Source organism: Lampetra fluviatilis, chromosome 11, assembly GCF_964198595.1.
Source record: "Lampetra fluviatilis chromosome 11, kcLamFluv1.1, whole genome shotgun sequence".
NCBI classification, from domain to species: Eukaryota; Metazoa; Chordata; class Hyperoartia; order Petromyzontiformes; family Petromyzontidae; genus Lampetra; species Lampetra fluviatilis.
Genome location: NC_136285.1, coordinates 10030094 through 10054436, shown reverse-complemented (window position 1 = coordinate 10054436; position 24343 = coordinate 10030094). Strand labels below are relative to the sequence as shown.

Genomic DNA, 24343 nt, shown 5'->3' with positions numbered 1-24343 from the left:
TGATCTCTTTCCATATATATATGTACCTTCGTGTTATTTCAAATGTGTTTACAGAACAAAATATTGAAGCCAATTTAAACATAGGCACTGACCAAAACAAACCCCACATTATTTATCAATCAAACGGCAATAAAGTAAGATTACAATTGAAATGTGGCAAATTATATCATGACATCAATCGCTTAGATCCCACCATGCGCTAGCTCCTTGGCCCATCCCGAACCAAAAAGGGAAACTACAAAAAAATAATTTTAAATGTTTCCAACAAAAATTGCACTTCGACAAACGTGCCTTGTGTTGTTAAACGTAGGAAAAAAACTGCAAGTTGGAGATGAGAGTTGATATGTGCTTAATTGCAGTTCTTATTATATTTGATTTGACACATCCTCGAACGAGTAGGTATATACAAGTGTTATTGGTAATTTTTGATTAAAAGAATGTCATATTTAAGTTATATACACCAATTGTGTACTTATGCTGCAACTATTATATAAACACTGCTTGTTTTTTCTTATTCCATATTTAAAATAATAATAAAAAAACAAAAAGGAAGTATTTTAACATTGGTGAAACATCGATCTTTCTTATTTCAACACAAAGAGACAAAACCAGGTAGTTTAGTATGAGTATTGATACGTTTTTAAAAGACACCGTTATATAGTTTGTCAAATACTTTTGCAAAGGACTTCTCTTATTGAAATTTGCACGGACGTAAGCTGAAATGGTTACCTATCAGCGCAACTGGGCAATGAAGGAGAAAATTATACATTGACAACATATTGGCATAGCCAATATAGAATGGAGCACAAGGATGCAAGACTGCGATATTTATTTTCCTCTATTCCCATATTTCATACACAGTCTCTGTCACTCCTGTCTCACAGAATACGCCATGTTCAGACTGATGCCTGGGATCTAAGTGCCATATTTTAACACGAAAATAATATTTTAAAAAATAGATAAAACCTGTTGTCTCGCAGCACTTTCACTGCAACAGAGAGGGCCCAAAGTAGCATCATTTCCCCACTGATTACTTATATAAGCGCATGAGAGAGCCTATGGTAACCGAGGGAGGTGCGGCAAGAGGACATTGAAGTGTCACAGCATGAGGTCCCACCAAGGTCATTGTTTTAAGGGGGCAGTTTGGACGGATGGGTGGGTGACGGTCACGAGAAGAAGCTGTCTGTGGGAATGAGGAGCCATAGGAGGCAGACCTGAAAGGTAAGGAGAGCCAGCACGGGTGGCCTCAGCATGGTGCCATGACCACACTCAGAGACATCCTCCTGTGCCAGAGAACAGGAACAGTCACCAGAAAGCGCGCACACACGCGCACACACGCGCACACACGCGCACACACGAGCACACACGTGCACACACACGCGCACACACACACGCACACACGCACGCACACACGCGTGCACTCGTTACTGTGATGACAGATCAACGTAGAGGCTCGCTTTGTATACAACTTGCCCATATAAAGCACCATTATTTGGACTAAATCCATGTGAGAGGGTACTCAAAGGTGTATTTTAAGAATGTATTTTAACTCGTAGCACAGCCGTATGTCACCATGCATTAAAGTATGTATTTCTGTTCTTTGCTGCGATATGCAAAGTTAAGTCTCACCGCCAAATATTGAAGTTCCATAAACATCAAAGGCAGTGTATATAAATGAAATGCTTTCTACAAAATATACATTTGCGGATTGAAATGTTACTGAAATACGAGGTACCATTATGCTATTTCAGTTTTGCGCATTTTTCATTGTGGAAAACCCATTTGTTTAGACCATGATTCCATGGACTTTTGCAAAACTCATCTTGTAATTAAATGACACGTAGCAATGGGGGTAGCAAGGCAAGTTAATCAAGACAATGCAAGTCACAGCAAGTACTGCCAACCAGAGGTAGCGGAACCAGACCTTGATTGGAAGCTGAAGGCATGGCACATGTCACGTGCATGGCGAGTTATTTGTATAAATCCATCTCTCACTACACGTTATGCCTTTGCAAGTTAACACAGGTGGACATTATTTGGGAACAACTAAGTGGTTTATTTTCATTTCTCAGAGGCAGAATTATTGTCTGGTACAATGTAGCCTGGAATGTTCCATATCCATCCGTGGACAAAAGCTACAGCCCTCCATCATTGCTGGTTCTACCCCCTTTGGCATCAACAAGAGTTAATATCTTGCTCATTGTGTACTTAGTAAAGCATTACCGCCACCGTCCATTTGAGCTGCGTGTTAATAAATAAACGTGGTGTGCACAAACAAAAAGTAACATGCAAGAAGCTGTATGCATTGGCATGACCGCTGATGGAGCTAGCAAAAGGCTGGAATCAGCACCCTCAGATTTATTTGAGTAGCAAGGCTCTTTCATCAAGCATGGCATTCAGAATCGATGCATGCAGTGGGATCATGCCAACCTCTCTTATACAGCTTCACAACGCTCCACACATGATGCAGACAAACTTGGTAAATGGTGATAGATGTGACATCGCAGCAGAAATCTAAAGTGGAAATGCATCTAACGTGATTAAAAGTGGTGTTTCAACGTTTATTGTATTCGAGAAACACTTCACAAGTCTGCGGTCAGATAAGAAGACTATGCAACACTCTAAAAAACAAACCTTGCGTCTATTACTTACTCCAAATTACACTTGATGGTAGCAATTCAATGTAACCCAAAATGCTCTTAAATTTCTATATTGTGATGGAAAAAATTACGGCGATGCTCAAAATGGATTTCCTTCTGTATTTTCTTCCTGTGATCATTACCGACAATGGCATTTCTTGCACAATAGCTTCCATCAGCAGTTTTCCCACAATAGAAGCAAAACCTGACTCTGCGTTGTTGCAGCTAAAAGCACCACATTAACGGTGCCAGGCTTGCAAGCCGTGTAAGGGAGGAGAAGACCGCGATGCCCTACATCTCATGCACTGAGCTACTTTCTGCATTGTTAGCAATGGGAGCCTGATCCATTTAACCAAAAAAACCCTGATGTTTTGCTCGAGCTCATGAAAGTATGAAAGAGTGGATTTGACGCCTCGAAGTCTCTTAGACGGGTAAGGAAAAGCGAGTGGAGCTTTAACTTTCTTTACATGTTACCTGAAAAACACACTTGAGATTTTGTGCACAGTTGCTGAAAAAGTTAAATCACGAACTTAGTAAGATAACTCGATACACTGTTTATGACTGCTCTATCACTTCTCGCAATTGAACACGAGTGTTTTTTTTTTTGGTACGCACACGACTATCAGTTTTTGTGTAACTCGAAATGATGTACAACTTCGTTTTCATAATAGATTTCTGCTGCAACTACACAATTGCCATACTTGACTTCATGCTAGGCAGACAAAATAACCCAGTTGATGAATAATCACAGATCAGCTACAGGTGAATAATGCATGCTTACAATAGGGCCTTATTCTACAGCAGGCTGCACAGCAGCGATGTTACAGGCTTCGTGTCACAAAGAGGCAGCTGCACACTTTGCCCCACACGAGCTGCCCACGTGTTGCGTACAGCTCCCAAGTCACGCACACGTTGGATTGCTCTCATATGCTGTGAATTGGAGCACCAAGCCCAATTAAAAGTGCGTGCCACTTTTAACTAAGGCCACCCCACGTGGTCAAGTGGTGTGCCTTAAAATAGGAACAAGCAGCCAACAACATATCCTATCAACTTGAGAACAAATTGATTGGTGATACTGCGTCAGTAGTAATGTACAAGTTTTAACAACAAATACTGACCACATTCATCAATAACATTGCCTTGAAAGAAAAGTACGTGATTGACGACGTTTTGGGCTCTCCTTCATAGCATGCTATGCTATGATCCATGCTATGCAGAAGGGCCAATTAGCCAATCGTCACCTATTGTATACTTTCTTATTAAGGTAGTGCTGCTGACGAATGTGTTGAGTTTATTTTCTACTGTATATTATTGGAAACATAATAAAACCTGTTAATACAATTGGATAACTTGGTTTCAACATGAGCGTTACTCCAAAAGTAATGCCTCTTATTTAGTTTTTTGCCAATACATTGTATTGGAGAGATGCAACAATTTACATATTCATTCATGGGAAAGTCATGAATATTGTATTTTAAACGGTGGAAGACCTCCTCTGGCACAGAACCGAGCCAGAGTATATCACACAGGTCATTGCAGAGTTTGGGTGGGCTGTCCTGCTCCATCGGCTGCAGAGCCCAGATCTGGCACCCTCTGATTAACATCTTAATCTAAGTTGTCTTATGGTTGTTGTTGTTGTTTGACTTGCATCCCACTGGGATTTTTGCACACAGCGTTGGTGTACGGTGTTTTTTCTGCAATATTTTGCTGTCTTTTATTGGTTTTTCTGTTTGCACTTAGTCACATATTCACTTTAAGATGTTTTTTGTTCATGTTTCAGTTTTTTGTTTGTTGCGGTTGCACCCGATTCAAGAGCCGAATGGCTCACAGGGCTATACCTAATAAATGAACTTGAACTTGTTCAGCCGTTTGAGGTTGGCCTATTGCGCGTGCAATTTTGCCAGGATGATTTTATTTTTGTTAATTTAAATTTCAACCTCGTCATACGTCACACAGCCGTTGCTCACTCTTGACTCGGAGGCACAAGGATCCACAGACACGTGGGAGGTGAGCTGCCTCCAAATTCCCCACCAGGCTGTGATCCTCTATATATAAAGATGTTATCACCCGTTCGAGGGGGCAACACTCTACGATTTATCCCATGCAGATGGAACAGGTGAAGTCAATATTTTCTGTACCACCTTATTCTGGTAAGCCAGGGTAGAGCAACCCAAATGCGCAGAGAGATTTGCAATATTTGTACAATCAATCAACCCATGCCTCGAAAGTTCTGGATTACAGGTGTGCAGAGCCACCACTGGCCATACAGCATGGTTTTCTGTACAATGTGTTTTTCTTATTTAAAATGTGTATGTGAGGTTTATAAATAATATTTGTCCTAATGGAATGCTGTCTCTGATTCCATATTGGTGCAAATACATATACGAGGATGGTGGCTATGCTTGAAAAACAGCCAAATGCTGCTGATGATAACATTTCCAAGTATTTGATAATAGAAAATTGGAGGCATTACTTTTGGAGCATCACAAATCCTACGTTTGTTGTTTCATATAATAAGAAACCATGATGAGGTGTAGTTTATTTCATTTTCTGAATCTTGGCTGTGATGGGCTTACCAAGGCATGCAGCCAATCAGTTTCACGTGAGCATTTTTGCAGCCATACAGCTGCTGTACGACCTGGTATAATAAGGCGGTCCTTAATACACACTTGCATTTTTGCGAATGTGCTTTGAAGCAATTAGTATTTGATGTCACCATTCATTTACTTTAATGAAGACTGCCATACAGACCTCCCCCAATTGTAAAAGGACTTTCTTTGCATTCCAGTGGGGGTTATTGATAAGTACCATTGTAAAAGATCGGAAAGCTTTCTCGATGCATTATTCAGGTTTAAACTGGGTCAGCCTGCCATCCAAGCACGTGGTCAAGATGGAGCTTACAAAATATCACATTTATCTGTTTTTTTGCCAACGTTTGTCCGTGTTGTGCCCCCAAGGCAAAAATGAAACTTTCCCGTTTCCTTTCGAAAAAGGGAGAGCACAGAATGGGTGAGATTAACGTAAGCATGACTGACCCTGGACAAGGATTTGAACTAATGCTGGAATGAAAAATAGAGCAAGAGTAGAAGGGATCACATTGGAGGCTTGGTTCGACACGGAGCACATGGGCTCATCCTGCAAGATAAAGATTCATGAGTAAAATTCAAAAAGGATTTAAAAGGAAAAACAATGGAAAAGAAAGAGATGCAAACGTGACGACAAAGCTTAAAGAAAGGTAAAAATGTCACATTGTAAAAAGCATAAACACATTTTCTTTTTTGCTGATGCCTTGTATCAAGAACATTGAAATGGGGGAAAAAAATGTTAATGTGTAAATAAAGTTATCTTCTGGTAGCAAAGGAACAATACAAGATGCAACAGTAGGAGAGAGCGTCCATAAGTTATTCTTCACGCATCGTTCAATGAAGTTTGGAAAAGAGCGTAGTGATATTGGACGTCCTTAAGTGGGTTCAATTCACCTGCTAATGTAAGCCATAAAACATTTCAGTATATGCTCGTGTAGAGCCACTGTGATACGTGTTGACAACGTCCGTGCCAGTGCAAGTGGCTCGTAAGTAATTGCCATAATTGCAAAACACGGAGACAGAAAGCAGAAATTATGCTAACATCTGCATGTTATTTTTTGTCAGGACATTATCATAACAAGACAAACTACCTTAGCGACATTAATCCATTATTAATTGCACACCATATTATCTTCATTTTTATTACATATAATGCAAACATAACCTCCCTCTAGATCATGTTTATGCAATGCAATGGCTCTGCAAGCAAGCACCACAAAATTTACTTTTTATTATTATATATTCTTTGGTTCTTTTGGTAAAGTCACGTAGATAGCAAAATTATAATAAAAAATCAAGTGAATTAAAATAATTTTTTATTATTTTTCTATCTACGTGACTTTACCGAAAGGACCAAAAAATATGAATTCCTGCAGTCACGAAAGTTTTTAAATCAAACTTATTATCCACATGACGGAGAAACACACACAGAGCAGGGCTCTAACTCACATCGACATTGTAATCAAAGCAGGCATCGGGTCCTTTCCTATACCGTGGCGTTTCTGCCAGCAAACAGGGGTCGGGTCCTTGCGCTGAGCGGATGCAGAGTCAAGGACGACGTCAACACAGGGATACGCGCTCGCCAATACCGGCGGAGTTGCCATCGTTGTTGTCGTCGTTCACGATCGCAGCACCTTACCACACACACACACACTCAACGTGCCCTCTGACACTCGCTCAAGCGCTCTGCACATTCGCACATTACAGACGTCACATTGCAGTTCCTGCCGCAGTTGTCGATCCGCTGCTGGATGAGGGCTTTCCCACGCTGTGCTTACCGCAGGGGATATGTGACCGTATTTGACCATGATCATCAGTGATGGCTGCAGCAATATCCACTGTTGTACTGTACTTACTTTCTATGCTCCACTGTCTATGCTCCCCACGTTCACATCCTGTTGACAAGGATTCATATATAGACAGTGCATGCTTGCAAGCGGTCATCCCAGCGATTCATTCCTTGCAGTGCTTCAATGAATTGCCACAATGCGGGAAGAGATTCAAGAACTGATTCTTTGCATTGTTTTCACAATCGAATTTGTATTGCTTCTCTTAATTATATCTCATTTGTATGGATTTGTTCACTCGATTAGCCTGCATGTAACATGAGCTTATTATTGAATAGATATGCAAACTGGTGACCATGCAAATTCATTATTGCACGTCTTGTGTGGTTACATTAGATTTTTTTTATTATCAAATAATCTATTCTTAATTTCAAACCTGCTTGCGCGGCCTATCATGAGTATACAATTAAATTCCCTCTACCAATGCTCGGAGGTCAACCTTCCAGCAAACAACCGAGTTCAAATCCCTTTCCTCTCTCGAGATCTCAAGATATTGGGCACACACCGAGAGCGAAATGGCGGTGCGAAAGGATACACTTTTGCTTGGCCTGCTTGATTTTCCGATCTTCGCATGCTGTACATTCTTTTGAGAACAACTCTGCCACGACCAGCACCAGGTTACTGGTGCCCAGCTTCTCCGCGTGGAAGTACCTGTTCCAATGTTGCACAAACACACGAGCTCACCGTCGAGTCAAAGGTAATGTAGCCACCCAACCCTGTAGCATGACCATCATTATAGGAGGCGGCGGGGAGGGGGGGAGAATGCACGACACAGTCAATGCTAAGCTGAACAAATGTTCAATGATAAACAGAAAGCAGGAAGATGTGCTCTGCTTTTCTCCATCATGCACCCTGCTCTAGATTTCACCCCCCATGTGTATGAAGAAAGGCTGCAATGCCCATAACTTAATTGTAAAACATATTTGCAATAATATTTATTTGAGTATAAGAATATATGGGGTGGTGGGGCAGGCGGTGGGGGTGGCTGAGTCTTCAGCAGGGGAGGGCAGTTTAATTCCTTTCTAGGTGCCCTCCCAAATGCCCCCCTGCCCCCTCCAACGCTAAAGGGGCCAACGATCGAGGCTTGCCCGGCCAACAAGCTACGGAGCGCCTGCGTGTGTTGTGTCGTGCGAAGGAGGTGTGCCGTTTGTATTCGTGAGCAACGACCCCACCTGGTGCAATTGCCACAGTCGATGAGTTTATGGAAGGACTTGTTGTTGTTTGGGAAGTAGTACTGTGTCTGCAGCATCACACAGCCGACCTTGCCCTTCAGCTCCAGGGGGTCCCTCGCCTCCACGGCTGGGAATACAAAGCGGCGGTGAAAGCATCGATCACACGATTAAACAAGGGCATCCTGGACGAAGGCCATCGCTTGTGCAATCCACAAAATGTGAATGATAACAAATCCATATTTTGTAGAACATATAAACATGTAATTCGGTGCATGCCCCCGCCATTAATTCATTCTATGAGGATGTTCCTGTACACGCATCATAGGATATGTCATTGTCACATACTCCTTCACTATGAGACTTTTTGCAAATTAAATTGGGGCCAAATCAACGTTCGGATTATCCAGCCAGCAGTATAAATGGGCACACCTCTGGTTTTCACGGTTGGTGAAATACTTTGCGAAAAAAAGTTTAATGTACGTACATACGTACACCACAGTTATTCTATCGGCAGGTAGAATAACTGTGGTGTGGTGGGGTAAAGCGTGGGTACCCCTACCCCCTTCAAAAGACTTGCCGGGAAGAGTAGGTTATGTACCCTCTAGAGTTGCCCTCTAGTGGAGACCCCGTCTGCCAGCAGTGGCACGAGCATTCCCTTGTATGCCCAACGGTAATGTAATTCATTTATTTGCTGTGATCCACTCTGTAAATTAACCTTGCGCTTGGGTCCACATAAAGCAGAATGTGAAATGTCAACAAGACACCGTGAGTATGTGAGGCACGTAATTGTAATTGCAGGGCTGCACAAAGGCTTTGCTGAGTGACCGGGGCACTTACACGGACTGAACAAGTTTGGTACCGTAATTCCACACAGCAGCTGCTGGAGCAGTGACCTGTCAGGGAACACACAGACCATCCTCATGTTTAACTCTCCTCCGTGTGTGTCGGTCTGTCTGCAAACCAGTCGAGCAAAGTTATCATACGGAGCAAACAAAGAAGGTTCATTCTAACGAGAAGGCACCCAGGATATACGGTAATGATGATGACCCTATGTGTGACATTTAACCGAGATGAAAAAAAATCGTGACCAAAATTAGAGTATTCTATTATATCACCATTCTCTCCTGAAGCCCTCTCGTGGTGAGAAGACCTTGCTCGACACTGGCATTTCGCTCCCAAACATATTGCCATTTGGCCATTCGCAAGAAGAGAATGGAACCACTAGAGGGCGGCAGAGGTTCAGTATCAGCGTATCCTGTGGATGGATTAAATATTTTACTGGTAGTAACCACCTGATTCCACCAGCTCACAGGGGATTATTGTGTCCGTCCGTCCGTCTTGCATCCAAAAATGGGAGGGGTGGGGCTGGGTGGGGAGGAGCTGGGTGGGGAGGGTGGGGAGGGGCTGGGTGGGGAGGGTGGGGCTGGGTGGGGAGGAGAGGGTGGGGAGGGGCTGGGTGGGGAGGGTGGGGCTGGGTGGGGGGTGGGAGGGGTGGGGCTGGGTGGGGAGGGGCTGGTCACCCCGTGGTGCCCTTATAAAACTCAACGTTTAACCTACTCACGCCGGCTTGTGCCCGCCCTCAAAGTCGGGTATATTTGCGAAATACACCACGCCGCCGTTGACCCTGGCCATTGGCCGAGCAACCCAACGTTCCTACCAGCTCCCTCCGCAGGAATATTTTCCGAAGAAAACATTTTTTTCCTGAGGGTGGCTAGGAGGTCAGAGCGATGAGCTGGCACTGCTGAGAACCTGGGTTTGATCCAGGTAAGCTGCCTGTGATGGTCTCAGGCCAACTCACCTATGACTGCACAAATACACGTCAAATAACACACTGGTTGTGCATTACATTTGAAGAAATTACAACTCTTCATGATTCAAATGTTTGTCATGTGACTAACATTACGATTTTGGTCATTCGTAATAAGTAGTTTCAGTTGGGATTGTAATGAACAGAGAAGGATCACCCTGTCTATAGATTTGACTGGTACTTGCTGAGAATGCAAGTAATAATAAAGTCAAGTACATTTAATTTTTGTTGACATAGTGGCACCTTTCTGGAACAAATCTTCCACTCAAAGCGTCATCACATTAATACTCAACAAAAACATTGGAATGTTAGAAACAATGGTAAAAAATATACACGCTTCAAAGCACAATCTGCAAAATGTGTGCTGTATCAGAAACAGTATTAACAAATAATTGTAGCCTAAAGGGTCCCATATGTTGTAAACCTTAATCTTCATTTCATGTATGTGAAATGTCATGGAGGGGGGAGTGGAGGGGTATGAGACCTGAGAGCTCTGAGCATGAGTGATTATGTCAATCGATTGACTTAAATGTTATGTTATTCTGGTGATTAAACAGATGCCCTCCATATGTTCTTTTTATGATTGGCTCAAGTTGCGGCCCCTTCTAATGACAATGAAACCTTCCTGGGAGGGGTCATGACCCACAGTCTGATAAATGCGTTTCTGGCTTATTGGAGTCATGCTATGGCAACGTCTAAAGAAATACAAAAAAAATAATGTCCAATACCAGGCATCTTTATTTATATACTAGCATACCATAACGACGATCTCGCTTCTAGATTTGAAGTTTTCGTGACTGCAAGGGTCCATACTCTTTGGTTTTTTCGGTAAAGTCACGTAGGTAAAGAAGAATATAAAAATAAATTAAATTACTGTATCAAGTCATACAGTAATTTTGCTGTGACGGTGCCACCTGAAGACGGAAGCTTGTGTTGCCTCCAAAACGTCGTGATTTAATTTTTTTTATTTTAATTTTATTTTTTACCTACGTGACTTTACCGAAAAAACCAAAGAAGATAGTGTCGCTGTTGTAATTTTCCTCACTTGTAAAAACTTGTCGAGTAATTGAAAAGCATATTGCAGAAATGTTCCGATTAAAGAGAATCAAACTAAATTATTTGAGTACGTGCAAAGATTTTCCAGGTGGTGAGCGTTTATTTTTGGTGTGAAATGTGCGACAAAGCAATATTTCTTGATGTTGAAAAATAACCTTATGATGAAAAATAACCTTGCATTAGGAAATAAGATGTGTGAACTCGTATGGTTTGCAATTTATTCAGCATGAAGATTGTCCCCGGTTTATACTCACCATGCCGCTGCAGAGAGCCACCAGGCAAGGTTTAGGATGTCATATATTTTTGGCTGAAAAAAAACAAACAAACCCCAACATCAACATTACATGAATACCAAAGCAAATATATCAACACATTTGTGCGAAATTTCTTTCAGCTCAAGTACACAGACACACGTACGTTATTTATGTACGTTACTTTGATGACTCAACTGCACGCAGCCTTGATCCTCGGCACAGAATTGCAACTGCTCGAGACCCCTCGCCTTCAAGCAAAGTAAATTTGAAAAAAAAGCGACATCGCTTCTTCCACTATCACAGCAAATGAGCAGGTCGCGGTGGGCCTTTACGTAACATGGTGCAGCCTCTACTTTCACCAAAGGGGAGAGCAGAGCATCGCTCCGTATTGGTGACGTTTCTGCATTTTCTTCCACCGATGCTGGATAAAGCGGCATCGAAGTATAATTATAATCCAATTTCAGCATTAAACAATTACATCATACCCAGCGATGAATATTTACCGTCATAATTCGTATGACACACTATTACCCAATTACAACTGTGCGTCTGATGCAAATTCTGTTTAGTAGTAATAGTATTTTGATTTAAAGCTTTCGTGACTGCAGGGATTTATATTCTTGGTTCTTTCGGTAAAGTCACGTAGAAGGGAAATAATAAAATAATAATAAATATCTTTTTTGTGTTTGATATTTTTATTATTTCCCTTCTACGTGACTTTACTGAAAGAACCAAGAATAGTAATAGTATTGTTTTAATGACTTTTATACCTGTTTTCGCCGTGTAGAAACACGTATTTGTGTTCCCCAGAGTGGAATGTCAGTGTGTCAGCTTTACGCCTGTGCTGTTTAGCTCTCTTGATTTGTTTTCGGGTTGTACCGCATTTTGTTCGGTGTGACGTCTGACTTGCTCGGGAGCTTCGCCATGCTGGGCATCACGTGGTAGAACCTGAAACCACTTCAGAGAGCTATTGGAGCCCACAATGGATTGCTCCCCGACTCCGTTACCATTCTCCCGTGATTTTCCCAGCATGACTATGCTCATCCTGTTCTGAACTGATACAAGGCATCTCTCGGAGCCGTAATGGTGAGCTATGGCTATGCGCTTAATTGAGACAGTTTGCACAGCTACGTGATGCTGTTATATCATGAACTATGGCTGCAAAATGGAATACAGCTCATTTGTATATTTGGCATGTGCCCCTTTCTTAGAGCACACAGGTTATCATGAAGTTGCTCTGTCTACATTTCAGAGATGGGTAGAGTTTAGCAGTGGGCGGCAATGTGCCATTCAGTTTTCCGCAATTAAGTTATTTACGAATATTGCTACATTGGACTGTGACGCAAGCACACACGGCTTACTCGTTTTCAAATAACGTATACGGGATCTTTAAAAAGCCACTGTGAAGCAGACAGCGTGTATATTTGGTTAATACACCCGCAGCATTGACCAGGGCGACCACAGAGCTGGAACCACAAACCTCTGCGACAAGCAGCAAACCCGATATTGCTCGACTAGCCATGACGTTGGCGTCATCTGGTCGAACACCATATGAGACGAGGCTCTAAAGAAAGCTGTCTCTGGTGTGGACCAATCAGTTTCAAATACAATGCATACATTATCAGAGTATTGTTTTTTGTTTGCACTTGACTGCAAGTATTGTGGTTAATGTAAGCATGATTCCTTGTAAAAGGTATCAGTTTTGTTGCCAGAAAAAAGGGCAAAAACCCTATTAGTAGCCATGACGTTGTACCTAGAGACCGTTGTGAACCGACATTGCAATCCAAGCTATGTATTATGCCCTGAGCAGCGAGCGAGAGAGCCCCCCCACGTCCTCCCCCCGAAGGGGTGTGCGGTGCCGGGGACCACTTACGATGCGGATGGATCTGTGCGCGGCGCCCGCGTGTGACTCGGGCGGAGGGTCGCACACCGACTGGTAGTCGTAGGACTCGACGCGCGAGTACACCGCCAGTCTGTGCATCTCGTGGAACAGGTGGGGGTCCACCTCCCCGAAGAACTCGCCCAGCTGCGCGGTGAACGACATTCGGAGTGGGAACAGACGTGCGGATTTGGTGTCTTGCACAAACAACAACAATCACCTTCACTCGACCATTAACTATGGAGTGGCAATAAAGGAGACTGGGCCCATCGAGGAGATGGGAAGCGATTAAAACGCATTCCTGCGGAGAGAGCTGGTAGGAACGTTGGGTTGCTTGGTCAATGGCCAGGGTCAACGGCGGCGTGGTGTATTCCGCAAATATGCCCAACTGTGAGGGCGGGCACAAGCCGGCGTGAGTAGGTTAAACGTTGAGTTTTATAAGGGCACCACGGGGTGACCAGCCCCTCCCCACCCAGCCCCTCCCCACCCAGCCCCTCCCCACCCAGCCCCTCCCCACCCAGCCCCTCCCCACCCAGCCCTCCCCACCAAGTCCCACCCTCCCCACCCAACACCTCCCCACCCAACACCTCCCCACCCTCCCCACCCAGCCCCTCCCCCCCCACTCTCCCCTCTCCACCCAGCCCCACCCCTCCCATTTTTGGATTCACGACGGACGGACAGACACAATAATCCCCTGTGGGCTGGTGGAACCAGGAGGTTCCTACCAGTATCAGTTCGTATGCAGGAGGTGCTAAGGTGGATCGTTGCATTCTAGGATCGTGAGAGGTGGTGGTGGCTTGTTGAGGCCTTCATTCAGAAATATATTGACCATGCCTGATGATTACGATAACAAAAATATACAGACGACCAAATCACCCAGAATGCATCTGATCTTTTCAGATCTCGGAGGCTAAGCAATGTTGACCCTGGATAGTGCTTGGATGGGCAATCACCATCCACAGATTGTCAAGTATGAAAAATTAAACTGGGTTTTACCCTATACATTGTCTTTCTACTGTTCGCCTTTTGGCGTTCTCTGGTCTGACATGGGTCTGACTAGGCTATAAAGAAAAGGCTGTCTCTGGTGCAGGCCAATCAGTTTCAAAGACAATGCCATATATATAATTATCAGAGCATGTTTGTTTGTATGTATGTTCACCACAAATGCGTGTGGTTAACACAGACTTGATTCCTTGCAAAATGTATCTACGTGGTGTTTGAACATCTTAAAACCTTCTGTTTTATTGCCAGAGAGGGTAAAACCTATTCTTATTTTTCATACTTTGACACCGGCAAAAAAAGGTCCCAGGATTGTCACAGGGCTACGGGTATTCATGGTGGGCAGCAGAGGGCAGTGCCGCAAGATCCATTGCTGCTCTCACGTGTCTGCTCTGTGCCTTCACCAGCCGGCACTGTGATGACGTTTGATGAAATAACCCACGTGACCTTCACCAACACTCACCCAGCAACGGATGGACTAAAGAGCCGTATATAACAGAATATGTGACAGGTTGACATTTTGGGCAACGGCCCTTGCTGTGGTACAGCGAGAGGGTGGAGAAGTTTAGCTGACTGAAAGCCAGAGGCTGCACTTTACACTATGGTGTACTGTGAAAATGAAAAGTTTAATTAACATTTTTGACTTAAACCAGTTAAATGTTTTCAAACTTAAAAAAAAGATTGATACGTTAATGCCCACCAATGACAAATTCATTATAAGTCAATTAAAAATAATTATTTGACAACCTTGTTAAAACGTCTCAATTGCCACAATCCCCCAGAGCGTTAAGCACAATCCCTCTGACCCCATTTATCTCTGCTCTGAAGAATGGCCGATACCATACACACCAGCTTGTTACACACTTATCTGCTGTAAGCCAGTGCTAACGATAAGTACTTATCAGCTGTCTGCCCATCTGTCTTGTCTGTAGAGCTGGGGGGGGGGTCACGATAACTTTCACAAAGATGATCCAAAATACACAAAAGACTTACCCTGCAGAAATCTGGTGAAATGTATCAAAGGGTTGCCCAAAAATTGGGTGATTATAACCATCGCTTAAAGAATAAATGTTTGTGACAAAGGCATTTACATCATCGCGTGCTATGTCGTCTTGTTCTGTGGCTCAGCAGGAGACGTTATACATCGCTAATGAAATACTTCCGAGGACTAATGCAAGCGCTGGTACAAAATTCATGCATATGTACACATGATCTTTCTCCTCCGTGTTTATTTGTGCGCGCGATTGAAAACTCACTTCTTTCGAACTGCTTTTTGTGTTTAGTTTATTGTTCGTCCCCCGCACCGATGAGTAGCACGGTTGGCTACGTACGGCGCGAAAGAAGTTCAACATACATAAGCGCACCACCGTCAACAGAGAGACTCACTTATTTTTTCTTACGATCTTCCATTCAGACCTCCCGTTGGAAATTGATGCTCTCTCTAGAGCTAATCCATATTGGGACTTTTGTTGTAAATTGTATGCTTTTAAATTGATTTATGAACTTTATTTATGCCTGAGCTGTGTGTTTTTACGACAATTATTTGATTGCACAGTTTCTCTACGTGATCTGAATGCATGAGCAACATGGCTTTTGCAATTAGAATGCACATGAAGAATGTTAACCATATTCAGCTGCCTTGACAGGACACATATTACGAGCGTTGCATTGGTTTGCACATTTGTGAATTCCCAAAGGATAATTACTTAACACATTCCTGCGGAGGGAGCTGGTAGGAACGTTGGGTTGCTCGGTCAATAGCCAGGGAAAACGGCGGCGTGGTGTATTCCGCAAATATGCCCGACTGTGAGGGCGGGCACAAGCCGGCGTGAGTCGGTTAAACGTTGAGTTTTATAAGGGCACCACGGGATGACCAGCCCCTCCCCACCCAGCCCCACCCCTCCCACCCCCCCACCCAGCCCCTCCCCAACTTCCCCACCCAGCCCCTCCCCATCCTCCCCACCCAGCCCCTCCCCACCCAGCCCCTCCCTGCACGACGGACGGACACAATAATCCCCCGTGGGCTGGTGTAGCCAGAGGTTCCTACCAGTATTAAACTGAGAATAATGCCGTGCTGTACTAGTCATTTGTCAGTGCACCACTATTACCTTTTCTTGGTGAGATTCTTGGTTTGAAAATACGAGGAAACCTCCATCATCCAACACCACACATTCCAAGATCTGAGAAAATGTACACAACCATCAACTCAACACCACATCATCATCATTAAACAGTATACTCAAAGCTATAATGTGTAAGTATGTATGTTGAAATTATTTCGCAGCGTACGTAGGCAACTATGCTAATCTAAGGTGCGGAGGAAGGATAACAAACTAAACACAAAATGCAGTTCCAAAGAAATGAGTTTTCAACCTAGATTTAAAAGTGCATAGGCCAAGTGGCTTCCCAACATCAGAACAGTGTTGCAAACGGCCGCAGAAGCGCATCTGAAGGCGTGCAATGCGGCGACCGTCTTTGTTCGATGGACAGCCAAAACACTGCATTTTTGATGCATAGTGAGCCATGCCACATGGGAAATTAACAGGATGCTTTGCATCTTGTATGTATTATCGGGACTGCGCATGTTCTCAGCTCTTCAAGGCTGTAGCGACAGTACTCTGCCACCAGCTGCTATGCCAATGCAACCAGCACTCTGTACTGGGTGATTGTAATGCCACTCCATTATTGTGTTTATCCTATATATTGGAAACAAATGAATTTTGCTGTATGATAGAGCACTACCCACGTTCAATGGCATTATAAAATGTGTGTGTATGTGTTTTAATGGGATTCGTTTGCTTGCTTGATGAGGGGACAGCACTGGCCCTGGTAAATAAACTCCAAGCTCATGACAGCTGAGTGTGTCACGTGGTCAGGCTTGTTGCCTTGAAAAAAACACCCCGCCTTGTTATGGGAAGTGGCATGTCTCGCACTAGCGCAAGTAGAGGATAATTGCATTCTAGATTTGAAGCTTTCGTGACTGCAAGGATTCATACTCTTAGGTTTTTTCGGTAAAGTCACGTAGGTAAAAAATAAAATTACTAAAAGTAATAATAGAAATAAAATTAAATAATAAATCACGACGTTTCGGAGGCAACACAAGTCTCCGTCATCAGGTGGGACCGTCACAGCTAAAATTACTGCATCAAGTGAGGCAAAATTCCAAGAGACCAGCCCTTAAATACAAGTTAAGGGGGGAGGGGCTTATCTGAATGTGGTAACCAGGGAATGGAACGTGGGGGTGGTGGGCGGGGCTACAAGAGAAATTGGCCAACGTCGTCAATGCACAAGAGAACAATCGGTGTACCTCGACCTAAACCGGTGTTGGTTGAGAATCCAAATACAAAAAAGCAGTACTGTTAAACGCTGGGGATGTCAACACTCGGTAAAGTAGAAAAGTACCTGTCAAATAAGATGGTACAAATATGTGTAGTTAAATCTTTTTTGCATGGTTAATAACATCTTTCCAATGATTACTCAGTTTGTACCCATCATCACGGTTGAAGTTATGTCTGTGTTTGTAAATCTGGATGGCTTCGTGTACAAACCTTTAATTGCATGTAAATGATCTGTGTCTTGAGTGGCGCATTGTTACGCAGCTGGCAGAAACCGAGACGTTCAATGTTCCCGGGAGGACTTAGGAGATTTCCCAGAACAGCAAACCTCAACAAAAGATAACTCCACTGGAACACCAATATAGGTGGCAACCCTGAGTTGCGGTTTAGCTCGGCTAAAGCAGTGTTTGAAGACAGTGGGTGAGGGTTTCTGGAGGAGAGGCATCCTCTGAGAAAATACCGTGGCCATGCATGTACAGTATGTATGTTGAACTTCTTTTGCACCGTACGTAGCCAAACGTACTAATGTGTAGGTGCGGGACATGGTCAGCTTCCAAGGTTCCAAAATGACACGAACACTTTTTTTCCCCTGTGGGGGTTTTGTCAAAGGAATTAACATACAAAACTAACGTGGAAGTACTCAAAGGAATGACACAAATTTGCGGCTAGAAAACCCCACTTAAGAGATCTTACGAATATTGTGCACCTTTTAATAACCAGGGGGAGGCACTTCACGATCAACCAACTATTTCAGCAAACCAAATACTGCAACCAATGAATGAACGCAAGGGATATTTGACAACAGAGGCGAGGAAATGACACGAGGTTGGGTACTTAACAGCACCATTCCATTTAACTGTTGTCAAAGAAATGCAAGAGTGGAAGGTGGCAGCTTTCACGTGGCCCACTCTGTTAAGTGATACATAACGATTAGTGCCGTCAACCGGTGAACAGAACATCGATCAACGATCTCCCGGTCTCCAAGGCAACAACAGAAACGCATATTTGCCTGTACTTAACACAAGTGACTTGTATGCTTTTTATTTGATTGCAAAAGGAAAAGGGGAAAGTGTATGTCTTCTGACACGCTATTAACTTACATTACTTTTGGAATCGCAGTCCATTTCACAAGAGTTGTCCATGCACTGCAAAATCTAAAAATGGCACACGATTAGACAAGCATTGCATGTATAAATAGCAACGCAACATAAAACAAAAAAAATTGCTGTCGAATGCAAATACTGCCGAAATAAATGTACGACCTTTTTTTGATTCTTGCCTCTGTCTGTCTGATTATTGGTGAGGAGTCGGAATTTGGGCACCCAGAATTCGGGATTCAGCTTCACTCCGACCACTAAACACAAACAACGAGAAAAAAAATCCATGCAAAGCCTAAAAGTATCACCTTCAATCGGGGGGACATATGACGTTAATTGTCAATAGTTACAAACATTTCAGTCTCTGCATATATAGATTAGTAAAATAAAATGTAATGTGTAATCGGATTGGTTAAGTGATATAACAGCATAAATTATCGTCTTTTATCCACTGCTGGATGAAGGCCTCCCAAACCACATGCAAGTGAGGGTGGTGGTTTGACTGTACTTCACCGAGCCGGTGAGTGAGGGTTGGTGAAATAAACAGGCATCCCAAGACTGGTTCATATAAACAACGATAAAAATTTGTTTTATTTGACAAGGTAAGGCACACAAAGCTATATAGCGCTTTTTCAGAAGTGACCTGGCCACAATTGATAGCTCAATAAAGTGGCCTATCATGTGGAAATTTATAGCAACCAAATACTCTAAACACATGTTTATAAATGTGGATGGAAAAATCGGATGACCCAGAGAAAAATCCACACGACCACGGGGAGGACATGCAAACTTCAAATATCCAGGCGTCAAGGTCGGAATTGAACCCACGACCTCCTGTATACCAGGCGAGGTAGTGAACATATCGCCACTGTGGGAATTGAACCTAAGCCACTGGGTTCAAAGCGCAGTGCTTTATCCCCATTGCAATCAACACTCCCAGCCCAATTGCAATATTGCACAAAAATCGATTAATTCCAAAAAAAGTGAGTGTAGTGTTTTTTGTTCAAACTGCAGAGACTCCGGCCTTGCCAAGCGCTTCACCTGCAGGTCGCAGGCTCTTGCCATCGATGTTGACGTCGACAACGCGTGAAGCCAGGATTCCCATGGACACGTTGGCACCATATGCTTGCCTTGTGGCTGAAAAACACAAAACCCATTAATCATAGTATCTTGTATACATGTTGTTAAGTGTTTTCCGCACAGATGAACACTAAATGATTTTCTAAAAGACGAAAGGTCGCAGAGAAACTTATGGGATGAAAGCAGAAGGTTGGGCAAATATGGGGGAAATTATTGGGGTAGTGACAACAGCTATGGCTAGGCGGATGTGGCATGTGCCTGCAATGTACCACTGTGAAGGCATATATTGGTGGATCGCACAAATGTTGCAAAAATCCCTCCCTGTAGGTGCCAAAGTGACATACCCTGGTTTGTCAGGCGAAGGCAGAAAAGCAAAGTGTGGACTAATATAATCTGTCCATTCTCTGCGTGCTCCGGGTTCCTCTCATATGTACATATAATCCTTAATTGGCTGAAAACATCTTAAGACATAGAGGACTGCAAAGCTTGGGAGATTGTTGGACCCGTCTCACCACCTGGCTGCCTTCCAGCTTGTCTGTGATTCCTCATCGATTGTGAGATGACATTTGCACGAACAATGCTATATAAAACTAAAGATTATTATATAATCATAGCAATGCTCTCCTTGACACAATATTGATTCTATATCATGAACTGATATGGTGAACTGACTGTGGCTACCTCCTTGGTTCCATGAATCAATACATGTCTACTTGGCTCCAATCTTAACAAACTGTGGCTCGTATTCACCTGTGCTTCTTTCTCTTTGTTGAAAAAATATAACCTCGAAAGGTATGCATGTGACATATAGCCTCAAACATTTGTAGCTTTCAGTAGTATAGGCAAGGTTGTATTGGATTGCAAAGTGTGAAACTACTTTTGATTAACAATTGACGGAACTGTGTCATATTGTGTTATTCTAGTAAAGATGACATTGGAATCCCAAAACAGGCTGGGCTGTGAGTTAGGAGATGGAAATATAGCCAATGGATTACTGAATCCATCTGTGTGGGCGTTTTTGCACTACCCCCATATATGTGCGAGTTTTATTTTAGAACTATGTTTTTCTTCCCCGATACAAAACACTCAATAATGGAACTGGCCAAACATCCCAATTCAGGACCCTCCAGCCAATGAGTCTTCAGACTCAGTTCGAAAATCTCCTCGATAATTATGTTCTCGTGGTGTCTGATTGGCTCGCACAACCTGTGGATGGACATCACAACCACTGAGGTGCGTCGACTCTGAGCAGCTGAATAGGCTGGGAGGTGGGAGGGTGGGGGGGGCAGGTGGGGGCTCAAGACTGGTTCAGACAGCCATGGTCAGGAATCAAAAGCAGGTTCACCGATTCACACTGCACTGCGAGAACTAGAGTCGCAGCTCCATCCAAAGTTGTAGGAAGGAAAATCCAAATAACAGCAAACAATGTAGACACGTAGTCTACATGCTGAAAAAAATATAACGTTACAAAATATAGCTGGACATTACTTTAATACAACGATAAACAACTCTATGAAATGAAACTTGTTAAAACTGTGTAATGATGTTTTAATACATGTGATGTGTACACATTACAATGTGTATGTTTCATAATTAGGGATAAAATGTACACTGACATTCCAGCCAACTGGTCATACGAATAACTAAAGGAACTGATATACTTCTGATTCAATAAGCACCTTAAAGTGAACCCTGATTAGTCTTGAACACGGATGTATGGGTGCTTGTAATTAGGGGGATGTAACGACGCATCGATTACATTTTGATTCACACACTCACGATAGATCCGTTGGACAATAGCACACATTCTTTTTTCATACGCATTCATTAATTGTACTTTATTTCACATGGCCCCTGCAGACAGTTAAGAGGTGCCACAAATTGAACCGTGTAGCTGACGTGGGAATTGAGAGGTGTGTCAGAAATATAATTATAATATATAACTGATTCTTGAATTGAATTGTGACCCCCAACAGGGGTGACAATCGATTGCATGATAGCAGAGGTTCACATTGGGTTGGACCGACTGACAATGGTACCAGTAACTGTTTGTTATCCTGTGGTCAGACTGCCCCCTGCTGGCTACAAAGTGTAATAAAGCTCGTTGAGGCAACTTATGGATTTTGTCTTTTATTCACCTTATCGTACAGTTTACTCCACGCTGCTGATAGGCAGCGTGAGAGGGACAGATATAGAGAGATGCACTGCCACGTGGCAACTCGGAGCCCCGCTCCCACGTGGCCTCCCTCCTCTGTTTGTTCCCGTTCTGACCACGTGTCGTTCGTCTCTACCCCTATTTAATACCCGGGTCACGTGGTACGTTTCCGCCAATCCTCGTTAGCCTCCATGGAATATTCCAGGCTCCCTCATCAGCTCCCGGGACCACGCCCCTAACTCATCTCCCCATTGGCTGAGGCCCAAGCCAGCAGAACCAATCCTTATAGCGGTCACCTTTCCATCACGTCAGGGCCATGCCCCCAGGCTTCCCCCCATTGGCTGTAAACCAGGACCTGCAGAGCCAATCACCATGACGAGTTGTGATACGTCAGTGAGCCGGATATAGCCTCATATTACAAAAGTATATAACAAGCCCTTCTTCAATCCAAGCTGCATTCGAGCACACGCACCACGAGACAGTACAGTTACTCGAATAGGTATGATCCATTTAAAGATACCCTAATACTTTCTAATGACCCCCATTACTTTAATCTCCGCAGGTGATTGACTAATGTGAAAGCGACGGCCCCGTATCTCACGGAGGTGAGCACTGACGATTGAAAAAGTGCATTGAGATTGGTGGGAGACGTGTCGTGCCTTTGAATGAACATACAGTCTGCTATACTGCATAATTTATCCCTCTATGACTTTAGTGAAGTGTCTATAAATGCATCAGTCCATATTTTAATCCAGCGGTCTGAAACAATTATGCATCATTATTAAATCTTAATGCTAACACACGTGGCAACTTTAGGTAATTCATCTATTGAAAGTGTGACTGGCACATTGTTGAAACGTGTTAATGTACTTGCTGAAAGTTACCTCCGAAATGTGTGGCCCTGTAGATGAATGACTTGTTGTCTAAGCTTCTCTTGTAATAACTGGATTCATGCGGTTCTGGATTTTCCTCCCATTCATCGTCACTGCTGTGAATTAAAGATTACACCAAATAAACACACGCTAACATGTCTAAAATATTATCATTACGCATGATAACATTTACAACATTCCAAACACAACTGTGAAGTCTGTAATTGAGGATAATTGTCCTTCATTTAATGTAAAAACCTATAAAAAATAATTATATTTTACACATTTTCCAGTACTAGTAACCCAATTTGTCACGTGTCCCCTGATGTGTTTCATATTGAAGAGTGTCGTGTTTGTGCAAGCATTACACAACTTAACTCACATTTCAAGTCCTAATTTAAATAATGCTTTTATACAATGGTGTTTTATCTGACTTCATATTTTTATATTGAAATTGACCCAATACCTGTAAGGGTATACCCTTGTAATTCCACCATCCGTAGCCACAAAGAGTGTTAGAATGCCCATGCTGTACAGATAAATGCATAAAGTCACGTTACAATAGTTATACAATTCCGTAACAACAAAAACACATCTTGCAACTCAAATAGACAGCCATTAAAGTATTGAAAAAGCGAACATCCAAATTATATTTTCTATTCTTGTGTATGGCAATATGTTCCGGAGCTAAATGTCAATGTCTGCGAGCCACGAGAGGGCTTCAGGAGAGACTTCGTGTAGTTTTGCTGCTCCAACGTTCAGGGAGCGCAGACCACACTGGTTTCTTATTTGGCCCATAGTTTGGGTTGTATTTCCATAGCCTGCGGCTTGTCTTTAATTTTTCTATTCGTGAAGGAGGTGTGCGCATCGGCCTGTTGATGGGCTCTGATGCGGTTGATGGCTACACCTGTGTCTTTCGTAATATCAAAGCCAGGAGGCGCGATATTTGAGATATCCAAAGAAGAACAACGGCGGGCCACTTCTCACCTTGCTATATTTTGTTTTTGCCAATGCGTTTGAGCCAACTTTGCAGTGATCCCAGCATCAAGAATGAGGTTGTATATCATATCTGTGTTGCCTGAAAGTGAAAGAGCAACCACAATTGAAATTATTAAACCACCAACAGTTGGCGACGTACGATGCAAAAGAAGTTCAACATACATAAAACACACGTAGGCTTTCGCGACCAATATTATTCATAATAAAGGTTTTTGGGTTAGATCGCGTTATTTATAAATGTGTCACAACCCTCCACCACCCGACACGGCCAATCAGTAAAAAATGTGTCACGTTGACAAAAGACAAATAGTTCACTATTATTTAGCCCACTGGTGTGTTGAAGAGTGAATCCACAACATTTACAATTTTTGAGTACGACGTTTCGCTGGTAATTACATCCAGCATCATCGGGCAATTTGCCAGAAGAGTGAAGCCCTCCACCTGCTCCCGGTCTTAAATAGAGCAGCAGCAGGGTGACATCATCATTTAACCAAATCAGGTGCAGAGATCAGAGGCGGAGAGGGGGGGGGGTGATTATATAATAGATTAGTAATTAATTAATTGTTA

The 24343-nt window shown here is 43.1% G+C and overlaps 1 protein-coding gene across 1 annotated transcript in view; it reads right to left on the bottom strand.

Moving 5' to 3' along the window:
• Positions 1 to 282: 282 nt before the first annotated feature.
• The window catches only part of LOC144934784 (voltage-dependent calcium channel subunit alpha-2/delta-2-like), a 148556-nt gene continuing 124495 nt past the window's right edge, over positions 283 to 24343 (bottom strand). The window contains exons 25-38 of the mRNA XM_078860929.1: positions 23765 to 23855; positions 23244 to 23306; positions 22790 to 22893; positions 19712 to 19807; positions 18836 to 18927; positions 18674 to 18727; positions 16347 to 16418; positions 13234 to 13386; positions 11361 to 11413; positions 9081 to 9136; positions 8244 to 8370; positions 7607 to 7722; positions 6674 to 6756; positions 283 to 1283 (exon numbers count right to left, since the gene is read on the bottom strand). Coding sequence (XP_078717055.1) covers positions 1167 to 1283; positions 6674 to 6756; positions 7607 to 7722; positions 8244 to 8370; positions 9081 to 9136; positions 11361 to 11413; positions 13234 to 13386; positions 16347 to 16418; positions 18674 to 18727; positions 18836 to 18927; positions 19712 to 19807; positions 22790 to 22893; positions 23244 to 23306; positions 23765 to 23855 — 1277 coding nt within the window. The 3' untranslated portion in view covers positions 283 to 1166. The remainder of the gene's footprint in view (positions 1284 to 6673; positions 6757 to 7606; positions 7723 to 8243; positions 8371 to 9080; positions 9137 to 11360; positions 11414 to 13233; positions 13387 to 16346; positions 16419 to 18673; positions 18728 to 18835; positions 18928 to 19711; positions 19808 to 22789; positions 22894 to 23243; positions 23307 to 23764; positions 23856 to 24343) is intronic.